Consider the following 20,580-nt stretch of genomic DNA (forward strand, 5'->3'; position numbering starts at 1 on the left):
TGTTTTTTTTATGTGAAAGAAAGTTAAAGTTTAGAGAGAGAAAACTCCAAAAATGATGATTTTCAAAAATAAAAAATGTGGTTCCATAGTAATATGATACTTAACAATTTTAATTCTTGAAAATTTTTATTTTGATGTCGTTATTGGTCAAATTTAGAAAAATAAAAATTTTACCAACTACATGTATCGATTTGCAAAAAAAATATAAAATCTCAGGACATTTATTTGAATTTAACCCTTTTATAAAATCTAATCCAACCATATACTAAATATTGGGATAAATTACATACCTCGTATACAACATTTACGTCATATCACATTTTCGTGTACAACTTTAATTTTGCATACAAGTATATCATTTTATGGGTGACCTCCCACTAAAATGTACTGCCGTAAAAAATGACCGGTCAATCTTGGTAACAATTTGGTCAACATGATACCCCATTAATTTTCACTTCTTCAAAATTCAAAGTGGCTCTCATCTATCATTAAATTACTTTTATACCCTTAATCAAAATATTTTTTTCCTAATTCTCTCCCTTATACATTTTTTTTATTTTCTCTCTTAAGTTTCATTTCTTCCATTCATTCTCTCTCCAAAGATTTTTTTTTCTCTCTTGAACTCCTCCCTCTCTCTCTCTCTCTAACTCTCCCTTTCTCTCTAGCGTTCCTTTCCACTGTCAATCCATATCAAAATCGGCAAGAAATCGCCTCGATTCGAAACCCCCATATAAGACGCTATCTCCACCATTATTGCTCTAAACTGAGTTGCCTCTTCTTGGTCACTCGCATGTCCTCCATATATAATTTTTAAGGAGTGAAATTTGATAAGGTGACACTTGACCTTAAGCCGGATAAGAACTCCTGGAGTCTCTCGTTGCCGATGTAAACAAGTTGTTATTAGAGTTGATTGGTCATTTTTACCGGATGTAGACTTCAGTAGGAGGACATCTATAAAGTGATATACTTTTGTATAAAAAAATGAAGATTGTACACATCCTATGTAATTTACCTCTAAATATTGCTTTAAGTTAGAAGCTAAAATCATTTATGAAAAGTTGGTTAAAGGAAATGTAGTTTAATTGATACACATCTAGTTTCAAATGTGGAAGGTCGTGGATTCCAACCCGTACTGTGGAAAAAAAAAATATGAAAAGCCGAAAAATCTTTATGTAAGAAAATATGGTTGCGTAATCTTGGTGACGCAGAATTATTAGGCAATGATTCCGAATTATGAAGACAAATTATCTCCTGTCTACTGAACAAAAAATTCCTGACATTATCTCTAAAAAATTCCAACAAAAAAGAACACCTGATGATGAGAAGGAATTTAAATAGTTGGATGCAAAGGTTAGAAAATGTAGTTTGGATTCTTCTGGTAAATCGTTGATTCGATTTGCTTTTATTCTTCTTTCGGTTCATAAAAGAAACAGAATATTAAACAGTTGATGACATTGTTTCCATATATTAAAGAGAATATCGCACTAGATATCATCACAAAACTTAAACAAAATAAATTCAAATCCATGATATATATGCAGGGCAGAGATAGAGGTCCTGGAGGGGCTCAGGCCCTTCCGGTTACCGAAACTATTATTATTATGGATGGTTTTAATATCGATAAATTAAGGTTGGGATGATTATTTAGCTAATTGAATTTGATAATTTTCTTAATGAATCAAGTTCAAAGAGTATTTTGGACTCGAAACGTTTGAAGCTCGGCTCGAGCTCGTTTATTTTCTAATCAGTTGATCCGAGCTTAAACAAGTCAAAGCTCGACTTGAGCTCGAACTCGTTAATTTTATATCGTACCGAGCTTGAGCAAGTCAGAGCTCGGCTCGATTACAGCCTTATACATACATATACCTACACACAGGACAGGGCATGATGTGGATTACCCTCTTTCAATCTCAGAATATTTCACATTCCATTACATATTTATATGAATGGAGACCTCAAGATTTTATTTTATTATTTTAAATATTAAATTTATATAAATATCAACAACCATTGATATAGCGGTAAATAAACTTTATCTGATATTTATAACGTAAATAAACTTTATCTACATCTTAAATATCAGGGATGTGAGTTCAAAATACAAGAAGGGAAATTGGGAAATTAGTATTGATCTTCCTTAAAAAAAATATTAAATTTATGAAATATAATTATAATAATTCAATAAATTAATTAAAGTAAATATATTGTAAAATGCATGGTCAAACTAGTAGACTTGTACGATTTTAAGTTCTTAAAATTCAAAGGCTTAGTGTCCATTTGTTTTCATTTTTTAAAATTACCTTTTAATTTTTTTTAAAAATAAAGTGTTTAATAAAATTTTGAAACATCTGATTTTAGATATCTACAACAGCTAACACAAACACCAAACATCAACAGGAAACAACTGAAATTTTTCCATGGAGTTATAATGGGTTGAATTAATTAGCTACACATACAAATTAGCATAGAATGGGTTGGGACATAATATTCCAAAAGCAGAAATTCATGGTCCCAAAAGTTCAATTCCAACAACTAATCAATCTAAAAAATATGAAGAAAAATCCAAAATTAATAAAATAAATTGTTAAGAGAAAGGGATAAAAAGGAATATTAAGCCACTTGATAATGACAAAATGTGGATAAATAAAGAATTTATTTTTTTCTCATTTATATAAATTATATATAGAAAAAAATAATTAAAACAATTGTCACATATTAAAAATTGTGTCATGTGAAATTATAAAATGGGGCAAATAATGTGAATTTTTTTGTGAAATTATAAAATGGGGCAAATAATAAAGTTTTGGATAACAAAGAAGCCAAATAAGCCTTTATACCTATAAATAGATCTGATTCTCAAGCATATGAAATCAATTAGCTAGTAAATTGGAGGAGGAAAGTCAAAGAAAAAGAATGGTATGCAAAGGAGATGGAAGACCAGCTATGACAAGGGCAGAGTTCAAGAAATGGTTAACAAGATTTGATGCTGACAAAGATGGTAAGATTAGCAGAGTTGAACTTATGAGTGCTGTCAAAACCTTCGGAGGATGGTTCGGAGGGGTCCGAGCCTGGTGGAGTGTGCGCTCTGCTGACTCTAATGGAAACGGGTTTATTGATGATCATGAGATAGATGACCTCGTTCACTTTGCTCAGACCAACTTTGGCATCAGAGTTGATGTTTCTACTTAATTGCCTGCACTTTATGTATCAAACCATAACTAATATGAATGGCACATAGAGTTTCATCTCAATGAAATGCTGTGAAGACCACAACTGAAATAATTAATGATCTCAGAATCAATAAGGAATTGATGTCGCAAGTCGTATTGAGAAATTATACATCAATCTTCAAGGAAACGATGCTTAAAGAGTAGTCATATGTACTGTACAATATTTTACATTTAAACTTTTCTCAAGCAAGACAAATGTATAACGAATTCTACTTCTTTCTACTTTCTACGATGAACTTCCTTTTTGAGCGCCAAGAGATCAGCCAGACCTGCACAAAAGACTGATCAGACTTCTGCTCCAGGTCTTGGCTACGTCCAACCTGCAATTGTCCAGCAGGTTGAATTATAAGACCTAATCAAACTCCATATGATTAATAAGATATTGAATTTCCTGTTGACGAATATCTTTAACCAAATTCACACAATTTGGTATCTTTTCGATAATCAATTGGATTGAAGAATAATTCAAGAAAATGGTGTTAAGGTACAAAATTGCTCCCAACAATTTATGGGGATGAATTGATTAACCCCAACATCTTTTTCAGATCAAGTTTATCCTCAAAGTAAAAACACTAGCCCAGTGTTGCCCGACGCTTGTATCCATTTAAGCTTACATCAGATTTCCTGCGTGATAACAGCTGAATTGTCAACTTAGACAGCTACCATTAAATAAGTGTAACGGCATACTAGGAGTTTATATTGACAACATTGCTCCGGAAAACACATTATGCTTTAATCAACTCATCCCCAAATATGCTGGGGGCCAATTTGTACCTCAGCCCTAAAGTGAAGCCCGGCGTTCTACCCATAGTTCCAATAAAACATAAAAGGAAATCACGAGTACCTGAATAGTTCCATAACAGGGATTGCCAACAAATTCATCTCTGTATTCGGGAAGGTAGCCAATAATCTTCAGTTGACACTTTCAAATATCAATATGAGGCGGCGGCAATCTCCAGAAATTCCATGAATTAAAATCCTCCTGTTGCAAATGAGGGAAAAAGGAAGAATTAGTCACACTCTATAGAAGAATAAATTAAATTTAAAAATTCAGACATATAGCTCTGGAATTGCTAAAAGCATAGAGCGGAAAAGGGAAGCAGAACAGAACAGAACCTGCTCAGATGATCTCATGACGGGGAACATGCCATGCACAAGATCCTGAAGCGAAGTATATGATTTTGTGTCGATGCGACGGTGTACGGCAACCTCACCCTGTACACGTGTTTAAAAGAGAGCTTTAAAGTAAAGAGAGTGATGAAGGAAGAATAGTGCATTCTCACTAGTATAAACACCGTGATGTACCTTGGGATTAATGATGAAGATTTTTCCCTTTGGAATTCCAACCTTAAGGTAGCTAAACTCATCTGTATCTCTATTACCAAAACCAGCATAGAAAGGGTTGCAGTCTGAAGGGAACAACGCCTTGATATCCTGTTACATAGAATGAAAATGCCTTTAACTTGCTAGAAAAAATAGTTCTCCACCGTTTTCTAGGAAATGTGAGATTTTGACAATCTAGGATCTATCCCTTTCTGACTGAAGTCTAGCACCCTAAACACTCTCAGATAGAGATTGTAAGTACAATCTAGGTTTAATTGCTCAGGGAAAATAAAATTTCTCAAAGAACTTTAATCCAAAAGAGAGACAAACTACTAAAAGCTCATCATCCGAACTCAAAGCATTCTGTCATAAAATTAAGGGAAAAGTACAAAAAAAAATGTTGTGGTTTCATTGTTTCACCAATTTGCAAGTAGAGGAAATGTGATATTCTTATTTTTACAAAAGCGGACAATATACCAGTTAGCAAAAAAAAAAAGGAAATTGACTAACACCGTTCTCATGACATCAAGTCAACATGAAAAATCATCAAGTCAACATGTCACATCAACAAAAGTCAATATTTCATTGTGTCATGTTAGCAAAGTCAAAGTCAACACGCCCTATCATCAAAGTCAACATGCCATGTCACCAAAGTCAACATATCCCATCATCAAAAACTAACATTGTTAATTAAATTCCTTCTCTTTTTTTTTTTTTTTTGCTAACTATGAAAATTGCATGCCCTTTTCTGCAAAAAAAAGAATAACACCTTCCTCTACTTGCAAATCAATGAAACCACATGGTTTTTTTTTCTATACTTTTCCCTAAAATGAATTCAGAAAACAGCACCGTCTATTGAATTACATACAATAGAATATGCCAAGACCAAAAGAGAGAGAGAGAGAGAGAGAAGACAAGGACAAGGAAAAGAGGAAAACCAACCTCTAAGCACGCGATCTTGAATTCATGAGGAGCCCTTCTAATGACTGAAAAAATAGGAAAAAATGTTTAGTCGAGAAATGCTGCATACAGTTCTTACCAAAGTGTTATTGTAAGGATTTGAAATAAAAACCATATGCATGCTCTGCTTAGGTAAAGGCAGCCTATGCCTATATAGTTACCTTACCTTCACGAAATAGAGATGGGAAAAGCCCATCAGGGGATATGACTACAGGACCATCTGGTAAGGCCTTCCCATCCTGCAAAATGGTAGAATATACCCCTAAGGAACAAAATAAAACAAAACAAAACACAACAACATAAATTTCAGACTTCTCAACTTAAAATAATGAACTCAATTCACCTGTTTAAGGTTGACTAGAAACTGTCTAGTAAGATAGGCTTGAGATATTGCACGTGCACTTAGAAAAAGCAATTGATATCCATTTTCCTGTAACAATTTTAAAAAAAATTAAGTTTACGCGAGAAACATTACCACCAGTTACAAACAAGTTGTACACAACATAAGTCTTCGAGAGGGTTACTAATACTTCCAACCATAAGAAGTTTAGTTCCACAGAATGATATTTTTCATGGGTAAAGTCTAAAAAAAACTGTGATTTCACTTTTTTTCGTCAAACTGGTACCTTTAAAAAAAAATTGTCTGAATGGGGACTGAGGTTTTCGTTTGCTAAAAACGAGGATAGTTTAGTTTAACACTATAAAAATGACCGTTAACGACCTCAAAATGAAAAATTCCAAGAATTAAAGTTGTTTAGTACCACATTTACTATGGAACCAAATTTTTTATTTTCCAAAATCACATTTTCGGAACTTTCTCTCTAAACATTCACTTTCTCTCTCCTCACCAACCAACAGCTAAATGACCTCAAAGTTAAAAAGTTGAAGAATTAAAGTTGATTAGAATACCATCAAGTCTTTGAATTTTTCAATTTTGAGGTTGTCAACGCTCATTTTAATTTTGAGGTCCTTGTTTTTAGTAAAGTGAAAAACGTCATTCATCTCCTAGTCGCAAACGAAAACCTCAGTCCCTATTTGGACCAACAAAAAAAAAAATTACAGATACCAGTTTGACAAAAAAGTGAAAGCACAGGGGTTTTTTTTGGACTTTACCCTATTTTCATTTCATCACACAGATTTGAAGGCCAAAAGAATCTGATTTGGATTACTAAACTCAGGTAAGAAATTTTCTTTTTTGAAGTCATGAATGAAAATATGATACACCACATATTGCAGAAATATGAACTCATACATAAATTTGAACCGAAATGCCAATACCACAGGGCACAAACCTCGATAGCTGAAAACAAATGTGCAACCCCTGTTTGAGACCAATCTCTTCCAACCAAAGGCATGAATTGACCAAGAACGTCTGATCTGTGATAACAATGTCAAACAAAGATATTAGATTGTGCAGGAGGAACCCAGCTTCCAGGGATGGAAAAGGTAAGAAAAATAGGGAAATCTTCATAATGTGAGATTGGCAAATTCAAGAAAATATAAATGCAGTGGTAGCTGACTCTGATCAACCAAGCAAGTACAGAAGAACGTATAGGTAGAAATTTAAATGCAAGATCTTGAGAATCAAAGGCTCAAATTTCGATTAATAGAATTTCAAGCAAGTTATCAAGTACCAAAAGCTCAAAATTCAGAACAATAAAATTTCAAACAGATAAGTTAATTAGTAAAGAGTGTCAAATAACCTCTGTTGCACTGAAACGGAAACGGAAACTGGGAAACTTTATTTCTAAGAAAATTTAGCTAGGAAAACGGACACGAAACGCGGAAACGCTAGTGAAGAAGAGTTTCCGTGCAGCATACCAAATAACCCTTATAGAAATAAATAAATCAGCAAGAGGTAAAAAGACACAGAAATAAAGAACCAAGACAGAAACATTGAAGCTCACAAACTTGGCACATACACTTGAAAGAAAGTCTTTTCAAAGCATTAATTGTCCTATCAATGATGACTAAAAATTGAAAAGAATAAAAAAGAAAGAACCTACATCCCAAAAAACTCCCAACGGACCTATTTCATCAGTTTCAGTGTCCCTATTAAAAAACATATTTGCTCTCCATAATATTTTCACAGCCAGGTCTTGTGCACAATAGCACATATTTGTTAAAGGCGCGCTTCAGGCGAGGCTCAAGGTCCTGCGCCTAACAAGTCCTAGGCGAGGCTCTGTTTAAAAGGCTCTCGCCTTGTGCACGTCGCCTAGACTTCGCAGGCTCTCCTCAGACATGCCTCTTCTGCATTTTGATTAATGATTTTTCTTTTTAAAAGGTTTTTAATTTTTCTTTTTACTGCTCTCATTAAAATAAAAGGTTCACTAATCTCAACCACTTATCCTATTTAGTAAACTTAAATCTAAACTATTGATCCAAGCAAAACAGAATAAGAAGAGACATAAAAATAGAAGAGAGGGAAAAAAAAAATAAGAGACGTAAAGGAGAGAGCTCCTTCTGCAGTGCGACACAAGAAACAAGCTGAGGTCTGCTGCAGTTCTAGTATCTTAGTCTATGTTGTCCACACTAACTTGGTGTTTTTGACGTTTAATATTATGTTTTTATGTGGTTTTGTCTTGTTTGTGTGGTTATAAGTGTGTTTTTTAGTTCATCATGAATTGTGCCTTAAATACTAATAGAGTATTAGTGACATTAGTATCAAATATTGATAGTTAGATTTTCTATCTATTTTTTCTCATTTTCTGCCCCTTCTGTTCATCAGGCGAGCGCCTGAGCCTTGCGCCTTGGTAGTCAGATTATTAGCACAAAATGAAATCACGTTGTATAATTTTGACAACATATCCAGTAACACGAAACAGTGAAAACTCTGAAATTTTCAACTGGTAAATCATTTCAAATTTCAAAAGTTAAGAAATACTCTATTGCATTAGAAAAACTAAAATAAAGCTTACTTGGTTATTGTCCCATCCACATCAGAGATCACTATTCGAGTGTTCCATTTCCACAAATAAATTCTGGCTTCAACCTGTTGAACAGTAAATTTAAGTAATTTCTCCAAAATAAAAAAAAATTGAAAAATAATAGATGGAAAATAAACTTTGAAGTGTAGATGAGACAAAAAAAAAATATCTAAATGGGGAAAAAGGTATAGTTTAAGTAATAAATACAGATGTGAACGACCTTCTGCTTTCCAAGCATTGCAGTGGAGAATGTGAATGTTACCACATTGCCACCTTCCTTCAAATTAAGGGATGCCAACTCTTCAGATGTTGGAGTATTCGCCCTTACCTTTTTCCTTAAGACCTTGGACTCGACCATATTTTTATCAATAATATTGCTTTCTGAAACATTCTCAACACCAGTATTTCCAGTATCAATTGGAGTTGACATCTCGTTCTTCCTAGATCTTGAACTTCCGAAAGGCCATATTCTCCAGCTTCCATCAGATGTAACAGTGGTTTTTGATGGATCCCCTACAAGAGATTTCTCAACTCGGTTAACAGGGATCATGCCTTTTGGTTCAAATATGATTTCACTTCCAAATGCAACAATTCCTAAAACAATAGGGGCAGCTGCATCCCATGGGAAGTAATGACTGCCAATTTTAACAATAAGCCTATCATTCTTCATACTAACAGAACCTAGAGCAATTAATTTATCTAAGTCCAGCTTTTCAGCATCAAATGCTTGAGAAGAAGCTCCAGCTGCTATTCCTTCATGTAACAGGTGTGTGCAAAGAGATATCTCTGCAAACAGAAGAATGCATGATTGACTATCTAACAATTAACAAATACAACCATTGCTCCTTGTTGGTTTATTCATATTCAAAAACTATAACCGCCAATTGAGAGAGAATTTTCATTTTTTTAAGTTGAAAACATATAATCCCCATGAGAAAGAAATGTCAAATAGGTTGCAACAACAACAACAACAACAACAACAAAGCCTTAGTCCCGAAATGATTCGTCAAATAGGTTGCAACAAAAAAAGAAAATCATATTGTTTCCTCAATATAGCATCTGATTGCAAATGTCTGGCTATCATCCAATCAACCTAAAACTACAGTAAGCCATGAATATAAAAGATTATAAAACCATATACTATTGCAATCTTACCAACAGCAGGATTTGCAACACCACTTTCGATAATTTCTGAAAGGTGAGAATCTCCCTTACTGTAGTGCTCAGATGGTAATTGGTTGTCCTTGTTTGTATCTGAATTTATAGAGCATGCCTCTTCCTTGCTTGGAATTTTCCACTCCAAGGGTGTAAAATTTGAATCTAGTGAATGGCTTAAGGGACAACAAGCATCGTCTGTGCCTAGATTGTCAATTTGAGACCACATATTAGGTAATGATCCTGTCAAGCGGCCAACTTCTGCACCAGCAGTTGTATGAAGTTTAGGAATCGAAATGGCGATAGATGCTATCTTTGAACTTCCTATTAGGTTGCCAGTATCAGAAAACTGATCCTTTTGGAATAAGATATCTTGAGATGAATAACATTCAGTATTTGTATTGAGAGGATTATCGATTATCAGAGTGCCTTCTGGAGAATATGAGGAACGATCTTCTTTGTCTACATCATCCAGAGAATTGGACACTCTCAGAGTTTCTCCGTGTTTCAAGTCTTCTGCACCAGCAGTTGTATGAAGTTTAGGAATCGAAATGGCGATAGATGCTATTTCTGAACTTCGTATTAAGTTGCCAGTATCAGAAAACTGATCCTTTTGGAATAAGATATCTTGAGATGAATAAGATTCATCATTTGTATTGAGAGGATTATCGATTTTCAGAGTGCCTTCTGGAGAATATGAGGAACGATCCTCTTTGTCTACATCATCCAGAGAATTGGACACTCTTAGAGTTTCTCCATGTTTCAAGTCATCAAAATCAGAAAAGGGAAATTGTTCTTCCTCTGAAGTCTCTGATACCGGGGCACTAAATGCTTTTATCATGTCGCAATCTCTATCAGGTTGTTCTACATCCACAAGTGATTCACAAGAAGGTTGAAGCTCATCCATATCAACTTGTTCTCCAATAATCATATCTTTCTCAACTGGATGATCTGAGTTGCTAAACACATAAACAGAGCTAATGCTCTTTGGCTCTACCTCAACAGAACTGTGTATTGGATCCACACTGACCTTTTCAGTATAGGATTCTGACAGAGTGGATGGCGTTTGAAGGTTCACCTTATCTTGGCCACATATTGCAGGAGGAGATGGATTTGACTGCCGAGGATAATCATCACAAGACTCAATAGGCACGGTCTCCAACTCTATTTCCTCAGCTTGCTGAATAACTGCATCCTGAATGAAACTTTAATCACCTCAGCGTCAACAGAATCAAAAGTTATCAATGAAAGCAATTAAAGAAACGAATCAAGCCACAGCCTAATCAAAAGTGAAACGAAGGAAAGCTAAATATTTACAGAGCCAAGCTATGATCAGCAAAGAAATGTGTGAATATGATTGACTCAATCTAGATAAATCATGAGTTTAAGCTCGACCATAATTCAATGATTATTCCAATGGACAAGAAACCAAACTTGAGACTTTCAACTTTCAAGGGACAACAAAATTTGGAACTTTCAGCTGCCCAAACTTCACACTGATCTTCAATGATTATAAACTTTTCTCTAATCCACACACATGAAGCAGATGATATTTTGACCAAAAAAAAAAAAATCGAAGTTGGCAACGCAACTATTAACAGTGAATGAAAATGGCACTTGAAAAGACAGAAAAAGGAAAACAGTAACAATGGAAGAACTATGAAGGTACACTATTGGCAAAACATACTTGCCCACAAGGCCTAACTTGTTGGGAGGATGTTAATTTAAAGAATAAAAGTTGGGGATGTTTCTTCGGTATCTGATGTTAGATAAGTCTCAAATACATACGGGAAATGTAACGCCATGCTTCAGCTCCATTAGATTTTCCTCAAGAGAAATACTACATAAGATATTTTCAAGGAATCAGATTGCCAAAAGAAAGTATCATCACACAAAGGACTAACAGGTGTACCATATTGGCATACAAGCCCACAACATGAAAAATTTGCTAAATTAGATTCAGCTTAAGCTTGTTCTAGGCATGTTCAGTATCAAACTAAGATTTTTGTAAAGCCACTAGTTAATTTTATGGAATATGTTCTAAGTATTCTTTTTTTCCCTCCAAAATTCAAGAAGAAAATAACTTTAAAAGTATAGATTATCCACAAGTTCTATTGGAGGTAATAGACAGAATATTTACCTCGGATAGTAGCTCCATAGTTGCACAAAATTGAACTTCCCCGGGTCCTTCAGTGGTGAGATATATTGTTTCGTCGGATTCTTCTTTTGAATTCTCCGATTTCTCGCAACAGACAAATGACTGAATTCTATTCGATCCCATCTCCTCAGATCCCCTCTCCTCAGAAACGCCAAAAACTTGTGATGCCACATTACTTTTACTGGCATCCGATTCTTCATCAAACTTATTGCCAAGAAAAGCTTCAGAGACATCCACAATTTTTGTATCAGAACAACTGATTTCGGAGATAGTTTCAACAATTTGTTCCTTAGCATCTAAACTCGAAATTTCTACACTAGCTTCCTCAATTACGAAATCCTGGTCCATGAATGCAGACTGAGAACCATTGTTCATCTCCACATTACAAGGACCACATTCCTCATTTAATATATAATGCTCCACCACGGTATCTATGGCCTCTGGCATAGATGAATCCACCTGCATTTCTCCATTATGTTCGTCTCCCTTACTATCAGATGTATTTGAAGCAGAAAACTGTGAAGCATTATCTTTAATGGACTTCGCAGTAGCAAGATTAGTCGACCACTTCACATCCAAGAGATCGGCTGCAATTTCTGCACGCTCGAATGAATTTACTCTTACAATGCCAGCACCATCAACATCATCTGCATCTTTATAACTGTCTTCCTTCATTGACCTCCGTCCAAAAACCAGACCAAATATCCTTGACCTCCGGGACCTAGTCCTAGGCAGAATCTCCCCATTAGCAGCATCAATCCGGTCATCTAAATTTGATTCAACAACATCATAATTGCAGCTTCTGGACTTCATTGGTCTCCTGCTTTCCAGGGAATTCTCACCTGTCTCATCACTAGAAGAAGAAGATGAAACAAATTCACCTTCTTCTCCTTCGACCTCCCTTAGAAAGTAAGCTTCTCCTCTCTGATCAAGATACATGTGAAAATTCGCATCAACTCCATTAACACTAATGCTAACTTCCTTCTCTCTTGCCTTCAAAACCCCTTGGAATTTCCCAAACCGGACATACCAAGGCGAGGATTTGAAGCTTCCATCCGGCTGCTCCACCACAATAATATCCACCGCTCCACCAAAAGGATGAAATGGGCCAGAGACTGTGTAAACCCCTCTGGTTATATAACTGCCAAGCCTTCCTACATGATACATCTTCTGATGCTAGAATTTTATTCAGATCAATCAAAAAACCCCAATCACAAAATCTCAAAATTCAATCATAATTAAGAACCCCACAAGCTTGTGAGGCTCTATAAGCATAAACCTCAAACTCTCCCCTAAACCTTTTGTGTATCTCAAAAACTTCAATTCTGATAACCCCAAAAAGAAATCACGCAATTGAATAATCCAAACGACAATAAACTCAGAAAGGCAACCGCTATTCTCCTTGCGGTCCCAGAAAAGCACAAATCAAAGGAAAAATTGAAAAGACAACCACCAAAGGAACTCGGCAGTAGGTGAAATTAGAGAAGCCAAAAATAGAATATAAAAGATAAGCAGATACGAAAGGCAGCTGAAAAAGGAAAATCGTCAAAGAGACCCAGAGAGTTCCAAAAGACAAGCCATATAAGAAAACAGTAAATGCTTCAAATCGAAATGAAAGCAATAAGAAAGAAGAGCAGTTGGTTGAATAAAAAGCATATTCTTTATATTATATTCGAATGTGCCAAACTGTAAGAATAGAGTAAAAAGGAGAAAAAGAACGAGTCTTTTAATTTGATGACTAAGATTCAACCCAAATGCGGCGGACAGAAGATAAAATGAAACTGACCCGGCGAGGAGAGAATGAGGAGGCTCGATCTCTAGAGATTCATAAAACTGAAAGATCAAATTTTTTTTTTTCCCTTTTGTGATCTAAATTAGTCTCTTTTGATTTGGGTTTCCATTGGAATTGTCGAAGAGAGAAAGAAAGAGAAGATGGTCTAGTTGATGACGCGTAAGCAAAGATCGTTTTTCCTTGTGGATTGTGGATTTTTGAAGAGTGAGTGAGTTGTTTGGTGGCGCAGTTATATTTCAGGTAGGGACCTACTAATCATAATTCATGCTACTATACTATAATATAATAAAAAAAACATTAGACAGAGACTCTTCTTTCTTTTGTTGGAGTTTTGGTGAGAGGCATTGGATAGATGCAACTTCCAACGTTTGTTCTGTTTTGTTAAGGTTGTCCGGTTAACTCTTACTTTCTTTTTTCTTTTCACTTTAAACACTTTAACCCAGGTATTTGGGTTAAATCCCAAAAGGATATTCCGGGTAGCGGAATAAAGTCTAACGAAAGATGGGCATATTATATTAGCTGGCCGATATGGGGAGGAAGCAAGGCATTTTCAGAAACTAGAGTCAGCACTCGGAACCTCTGTTCATTGGCACCGGCTCTTAAAAAGCATTGCGTAATAGTTGAAAATTGATTCCCTTGAATAGCGGTTTTTTACTTTGTGGTTAAAAACAACCTCAGTACCATGATAGGCTCATTATAATGGTGCTATTACGACATTTAAAACATCATAATTAATTTTTAATTACAGAGTTAAAGACAGTCTTTTTAAAATTATTTCTCAACCATAACCGGATTGAAAATAATTTTCTTAAAATATCTTTTTTGAGGGTTTAACACCAAATATTTAGCTTAATTAGGATGGAAAAGGGTTAAAAGCATCATTGGTCACTGAACTTACATAGTTGTCTCAAAATGGTCACTCAACTTCAACTTGTCTCAATAAAATCACTTAACTTTGAGTTTTATCTCAATTAAATCACTCCCGCGATTTCACTGCTTAAAAAGCATTAGAATGATGATGTAGGTGATACGTCAATATGAGTCAACTTAGATCTCTGACTGAAACGACATATGACATCCATGTATGCGTCACTTGGCTATCACGTGTCGGTTATTTTTATAAAAATAAATAAAACTTAGTTTTTTCCATAAAAATAACCGACACATGATTGTCACGTTTCGTTTCAATCACCTGTCTGAGTTGACTCAGGTTGACGTGTCACTCATATTATTATTTTGATGTAAAATATTATTAAACCAAAGAAGAAGAATCAATCTGAATACAACACAATGAAAAAGGAGGACACTCCTCAATTAGAATAACTGAATCTGAGATTGTAGAATCCCATGAAGCAAGAAGGTGAGCAACCTCGTTAATCTTTCTCTTCAAGCCAAGAATCCACCAGCAAGCAGCAACACGTCTTCATGCAGAGGGATAAGATCAACAGGGGGATGATTAACTTTATTAAGCACATTCACCACGGAAATGCAATTTGACTCGAACACCACATTCTAGAAACCATTATCCCTCGCTAGCTGCAAACCTTTAATGATAGCAAGTAATTCTGCGTATTCAGTACAGGAAATGAGCCCGAGTGGAAAAGTAGCAGTGAGCATAATCTTGCCCTTACTGTCACGAGCAATAATACCAGCCCCACTTAAGTTAGCAAAGGTTAGAGGAAGGTTGAAGACAATGTGAATATCGGTGACGGTGATGTTACATACTTATTTAGGGTGCTCATTTTACTTTATATAGTAGCTTCATGGGTAGTTGTTGTATCTTGGGAAATGTGTGTCTTAGTGACTCATTAGATAGTTGTCATTATCTTATTAGTCATGAGGTCCTCAAACCATTATGACATCAAGCGGTGCATCCTGCTATATGGCATACATCCTACGTAACCGCCTCACATGATTTGAGGGCTCTTCTTTCCTTTATCGTACTGATTTTGGTCTGATGGTGGATATTCATCCACCTGGCCAGATGGTACTATAAACATCTTCAGAGGGGTATTCCTTAGCTTGGATCGGACGGTCCCTATGAGTGACTTGGATCGTAAAAAGAGTATCGATCCATGTGTCAATGATGCTCTCTAGGAATAGACTAGATAATATTGCTAGCAGTATAAGACATTAGACAACTGTCTTATCGATATTCTCTAGAAGTACTCTCATTCTCTCATTGTCATTGCCCTTTAGAAGTCAAAAGAACTTCAACTTCTTCTAATAGAGATGAGTAGGTAAGGCACTATTTCTCCTGAATGTGTCGAAACCTTCAATGTTATAAACATTGGACTCACACAAAATTCTGAAAAACTGCAGAAGTTCACCGTTCAGCTAAATTCTCGCCAATCCACATGCACCTCAGCTGATATTTATTCTCACCTTATTGCTGATAACAAAAAAGGGGAGAACGAGAAAGAGAAAGAATCGGAATAAAACAAAACTAGAAGAAGACCAAGAACTTAACAAAGATCAAACTCATTAGTCTAGATCATTAGCTATAGGTCTATAAGTTGTTTAACTTTATCCAAGTCATAGTTATGTGCTTTTACTATGTAATTACTTATAATATAATTCTGAATCCTGACTCGCTTACACTTGTGCTTAAATTTTACGCTTTGAATATTTTTTTTAATTGTTCAAATTTATATCATGCTCTGATACTTTATTGAATCATGCTCTGATATGTTTTTTAACTTTCCAAACATTCTAAAACTCCGACATATGTTAAGCTCTGTTATTTTTTACTATGAAGCCATGATACTCATCTTAATTTATTTTACCTCTAATACTTTTTTGCTATTGAAATATTTAACCTTCTGATTGTTTTCTCAATAGCAAAGTCGGTAGCTCAACCCTAATGAGAGAGTATTGAGAATCAACGTAAGTTCAGTAATTCTGGGGAAGTAAAATTTGTTCCTTCCTCTGAATATTTTTATCATCATCAAAATGAGGGAGATTGTTGAAATCTAATTTTGATGAAGTTTTGATTATGACAAAAATTACGATTAAAGAATTAGATCCCTCAAGTAATTAAAATTCAAAATTAAATATGTTCTTGTTATCTAACAATTTTGTTTAAGTATTAAAAATTGTATAAGGTATATTAGGTTACTTCCATATAAAAGCAAAAAGGCCATTAGCCAAATAAAGACTTAGCCAGAAGCCTAAGTCCAAACTTAGAAGAAGACAACAACATCGTCATCTTCCCCAAGACTTGCCCATTCTTGATAAAGCACATAAGACAATCATCTCTACCATTAACCTATCTCTCTCTGTAATCACCAAAACGGAAACTCTCCAGTCTGCAGCCTACAAGATCAGAACTAGAGAATATGATTGAATGAAGCTTCTCAACGGTCTTCTGAGTCTGAAATGGTCAGTTCCCTATTTGGAAATTTTGACAAAGGATCCAGAAGTTCTAGAGAAGAACAAAAGTTATTTCTTCCCAATGGTCTCCTTCTGAATTCAAATGGCTAGTTTGAATCTCTACCTATATATGCAATGCTTAAGAACAATTTCAACCAACCAAGAGAGCAATTCAAGTACATACGAGATATATTGTAAAAAGCTAAAAACAGAGCAAAGTGTGAAATACAAATCAAGTTCATATCTGTGTAATTGGTTAGAAAGATTAGTTCAAACACACTCTTATTTAAAGAAATTGCAATCTTTCGATTGTAAATCAGTAGTGATTTGTTGCTTCGGTCATAAGAAGCAAAGAGTGAATTAGTTGACTGAAGGAATGTACTTCATTCAAACTTAGGCTATTCTCTAAAGGTTGGTTCTCTACCTCTGAAAGAGATCGATAGTGGATTAAAGCTCATAAGAAGGTATTCTGAGGAGTAGACATGGGCAAAAGATCGAACCATTATAAATCTGTTGAGTATTTCTTTCCCTACTATTTGCCTTTACTTCTACTAAATCATTTTATGCTCTGAATTTATCTCACACATTAACACTCTGAATATTCATTGAACTGTGCATACGTTATAAAACTTCAGAACCTCTGATAATGAGTCATCCTATGAGTTGGAAATTGTCAGAATCTGAAGCAATCTCAGTAGATTGAATTGCTAAAAAGCTTAGTAAACTGAAGTTGACTGATACTGAAGTTACCCACTGTGTTATATTGACTTGAGTAAGAACTTTTTTAAAGGTATAAATTACTCAATATTTCTATTCACCCCTCCCCCCTTAGAACTAATCCTCCTTATTAGGGACTAACAGTTCAGACTCCTCCTATGCGTGGTCAGTCCCTAGGGATAGTCCAACGCCTAAGTTAGTAATAATTCTAGAGAGATAGAGTCTTAAGTAGAGAGAGGGAGACAGATCAAACATACCTTCCTATTGGAACTTGGAGGTCTTTATATAGACTTATTTGACTAGGTCGGGTCTAATACATGGGTATGGACTCGGGTCATTCTGATGGACCGATTGTTTGGGGGTGTTTGAGCTAGGTTTAGTGGGCTTTGGCCCATATTCCTTATCACTTAATATATAAATTAAATCATAAAAAAATCATAAAAAAAAATTGAATGAAAGTAAGGACCATGCCTCTGACCGAGAGCCGACATCCCAACTAGGTTGGCACCCCCGATCCCAAAAGAGACAAAACCCGAATATATTAAAAAATGGAGAAAATTACAAACTAAATGGAGAGTTATCTAAAACGAGAATATGCTAAATTACAAATATCATCTGAAATAAAAGAAGAATAAAGAGCTCCACCACATGACCGCGCTACAACTAGTTCCAAACAGTGGCGAATACAGAACTGCTCGGTTGGGGGAGGGCCAATTTAACACCAAACCGAGCCGCCTAAATACGGATGACTTGAGTCAGCCCAAAGCTGGGCGCCTCAAGTCTGGGGGTGCTAATTCAGCACCCCCCAACCTTAAACAATGGAGATAGGGGAGCCGGAAACCACCCCTACCCAGGGTGGTTCCGGCGGCCGGAGGGGCCCGGGCACCCCAGGCCCCTCCCTGTCTCCGCCCCTGGTTCCAAAACCAGCTAAAGCGTCAGTGGAACGATTACCTTTGTGATAAATGCGGGTCGTCACAACTTCCATCGAAGCATATTGGGTTAGACACATGAGTCAATCATGTCTGACAATCTAAGGAACCTTAAAGGAACGATGTGTCATCAAATTTACAACATAGATGAAGTCCACCTCAATCCAAAGCTTTGTCCATTGACGCTCCCAGGCAACATCAACTGCAAACATAACTGCCTTTAGCTCTTATATGTGCATAAGAGCCTATAATCAGGAAAGAAAAATTGCCTTTCACAAAGCCCCAAGAATTCCAAAATAGTCCACCCGTGCCTGCTGTGTCAGGCACTCCGAGGACAGATCCGTCAGTATTTATCTTAGTCCAGTCAGGGGATGGAGGAACCTACCAGACAAGAACGATGTTTGGTGTAGGAGGAGGCCGAGACGGAATTGATAGTGACCCAAAGATCCACCTATCCGATAAGCTGGAGCCACACGGACCCGGGATCCTAAAGCTCGATTCCCTTATACAGAAGCGGAGCTTCAATAAAGCAATTTGAATTGAAGGAAGCTCATTATTGAAAATAATAGCATTCCAGGATGACCAATTAACCAAAGGCATGAAGTAACAGCCAATTTCCATAAACCAGAGACAAATCTTCCAAAACGATATTGCAACAATCTCAAAGTAAAATTGATCAAACATTTATAAACCTTATATTCCACATATTTATAATCAAATCATTCACAAATTTAACAAAACCATTTATAAATTTAATAAAAAAATTCTAAAGTTTTAAATAACATGTATATAATTCAATAACATATACAAATAATCAAATATTTAATATTGAAATTTTTATTTCTTCCCTTCATTTTCTAGTATGCATTCATTAACTTTTAAGAGAGTAAAAAATACATATTAGCAAATACATGGCGAGAGCATGTACCTCGAGAGTATTCTCATTTCCATCTTATACTCGTCACAGTTCTTTTTTTTAATCTTATTTCCGTCTCAAACTCTTTTTTATACAGAGTTCATATAGTCTTATTAAGGTCGAGTATTCCTATTAGGATTGAATAGTACCGAGTACCCATGGAACTCTTATACATTGTCATTCCTAATGGAAAGGCAATTCTTTTTACTTAAACTTGAATGATTAAGTTTGAAATTTGCACCCTCAATTAGAGGTGGCAAAATTACACACAACACGAAATCGACACATAATTTTAATATTTGAATTTAGTTTAGTAGGTGAATTTGTCATTTTTGGGATAACACGAAATTGACAAATATATTTTTTGGTGGAATTGGAGTTTATTATTATCATATTCTCTCATATTTTTACATGTGAAATTAGTTAATAAAGGCAATAACAATACAATTACTATATGCATACAAACACGGCTTGAACCTCCCATACAGTAAAAAGGCGTAATACATCATTTGCCCTTAGAACTTTTAAAGTATGTCGATATCCTCCTCAACTGGTCTAAACTGTAATTAATTAATCACTGATCACTTGCAAAAAGTAAGTTGCATGCGCAAGATGTGTTGCATGCACCTTAGAATATTATTACATATTTCATAGAATATAGATTAAAACATATTAAAAATGAAGTTTTTAAGTGTTCAACTGTAAAACTTACCTTCACTAATATTAGGACCGCATACCCCGATCTTCGCCGATTTACTTTTCTAAGCCACTGTAATACACTTTCTGTATATAACTTACTTTTTTTTATAATCGATGAATTAATTAATTACATTTTACGCAAATTGAGAGAACTATCTAAACATTTTATACAAGTTGAGAGGACTATCGGAACACTTTAAAACTTCAGGGAGTCCAATCCAATTTTGTGGACAAGTTCAAGAGGCAAATGATGTATTAAGTCCAGTACATGTAACTTGTAAATACTATACAAATACGGTATCTTAGAGGACTTTTGGATCATCATTGTTAATACCTTAATCTAAAAATGACATAAATTTTTTAAAAATATTAGTACATCTTTCTATATTTTCAATATCACCA

The 20,580-nt window shown here is 35.3% G+C and overlaps 1 protein-coding gene across 3 annotated transcripts; it reads right to left on the reverse strand.

The window, feature by feature from the left end:
- Positions 1–3,274: 3,274 nt before the first annotated feature.
- On the reverse strand, positions 3,275–13,786 carry LOC136235961 (phosphatidate phosphatase PAH2-like). Of its 3 annotated transcripts, none has more exons than XM_066026088.1 (12): positions 11,736–13,786; positions 9,596–10,790; positions 8,661–8,953; positions 8,432–8,505; positions 6,806–6,890; positions 5,857–5,943; positions 5,680–5,752; positions 5,496–5,539; positions 4,536–4,664; positions 4,347–4,445; positions 4,075–4,212; positions 3,275–3,499 (listed from the first exon to the last, which is right to left on the reverse strand). In XM_066026088.1, the coding sequence occupies exons 1-11, from the start codon at positions 12,918–12,920 to the stop codon at positions 4,156–4,158; spliced, it is 3,321 nt and encodes a 1,106-aa protein (XP_065882160.1). In that variant the 5' UTR covers positions 12,921–13,786; the 3' UTR covers positions 3,275–3,499; positions 4,075–4,155. The 3 variants fall into 3 exon arrangements, with proteins under 3 accessions (XP_065882160.1, XP_065882158.1, XP_065882159.1); XM_066026086.1 differs by having other exon boundaries at positions 3,275–3,550; XM_066026087.1 differs by lacking the exon at positions 3,275–3,499 and adding an exon at positions 3,557–3,854.
- Between the last annotated feature and the right edge of the window lie 6,794 nt (positions 13,787–20,580).

Source organism: Euphorbia lathyris, chromosome 7 (assembly GCF_963576675.1).
Source record: "Euphorbia lathyris chromosome 7, ddEupLath1.1, whole genome shotgun sequence".
Classification (NCBI taxonomy): Eukaryota; Viridiplantae; Streptophyta; class Magnoliopsida; order Malpighiales; family Euphorbiaceae; genus Euphorbia; species Euphorbia lathyris.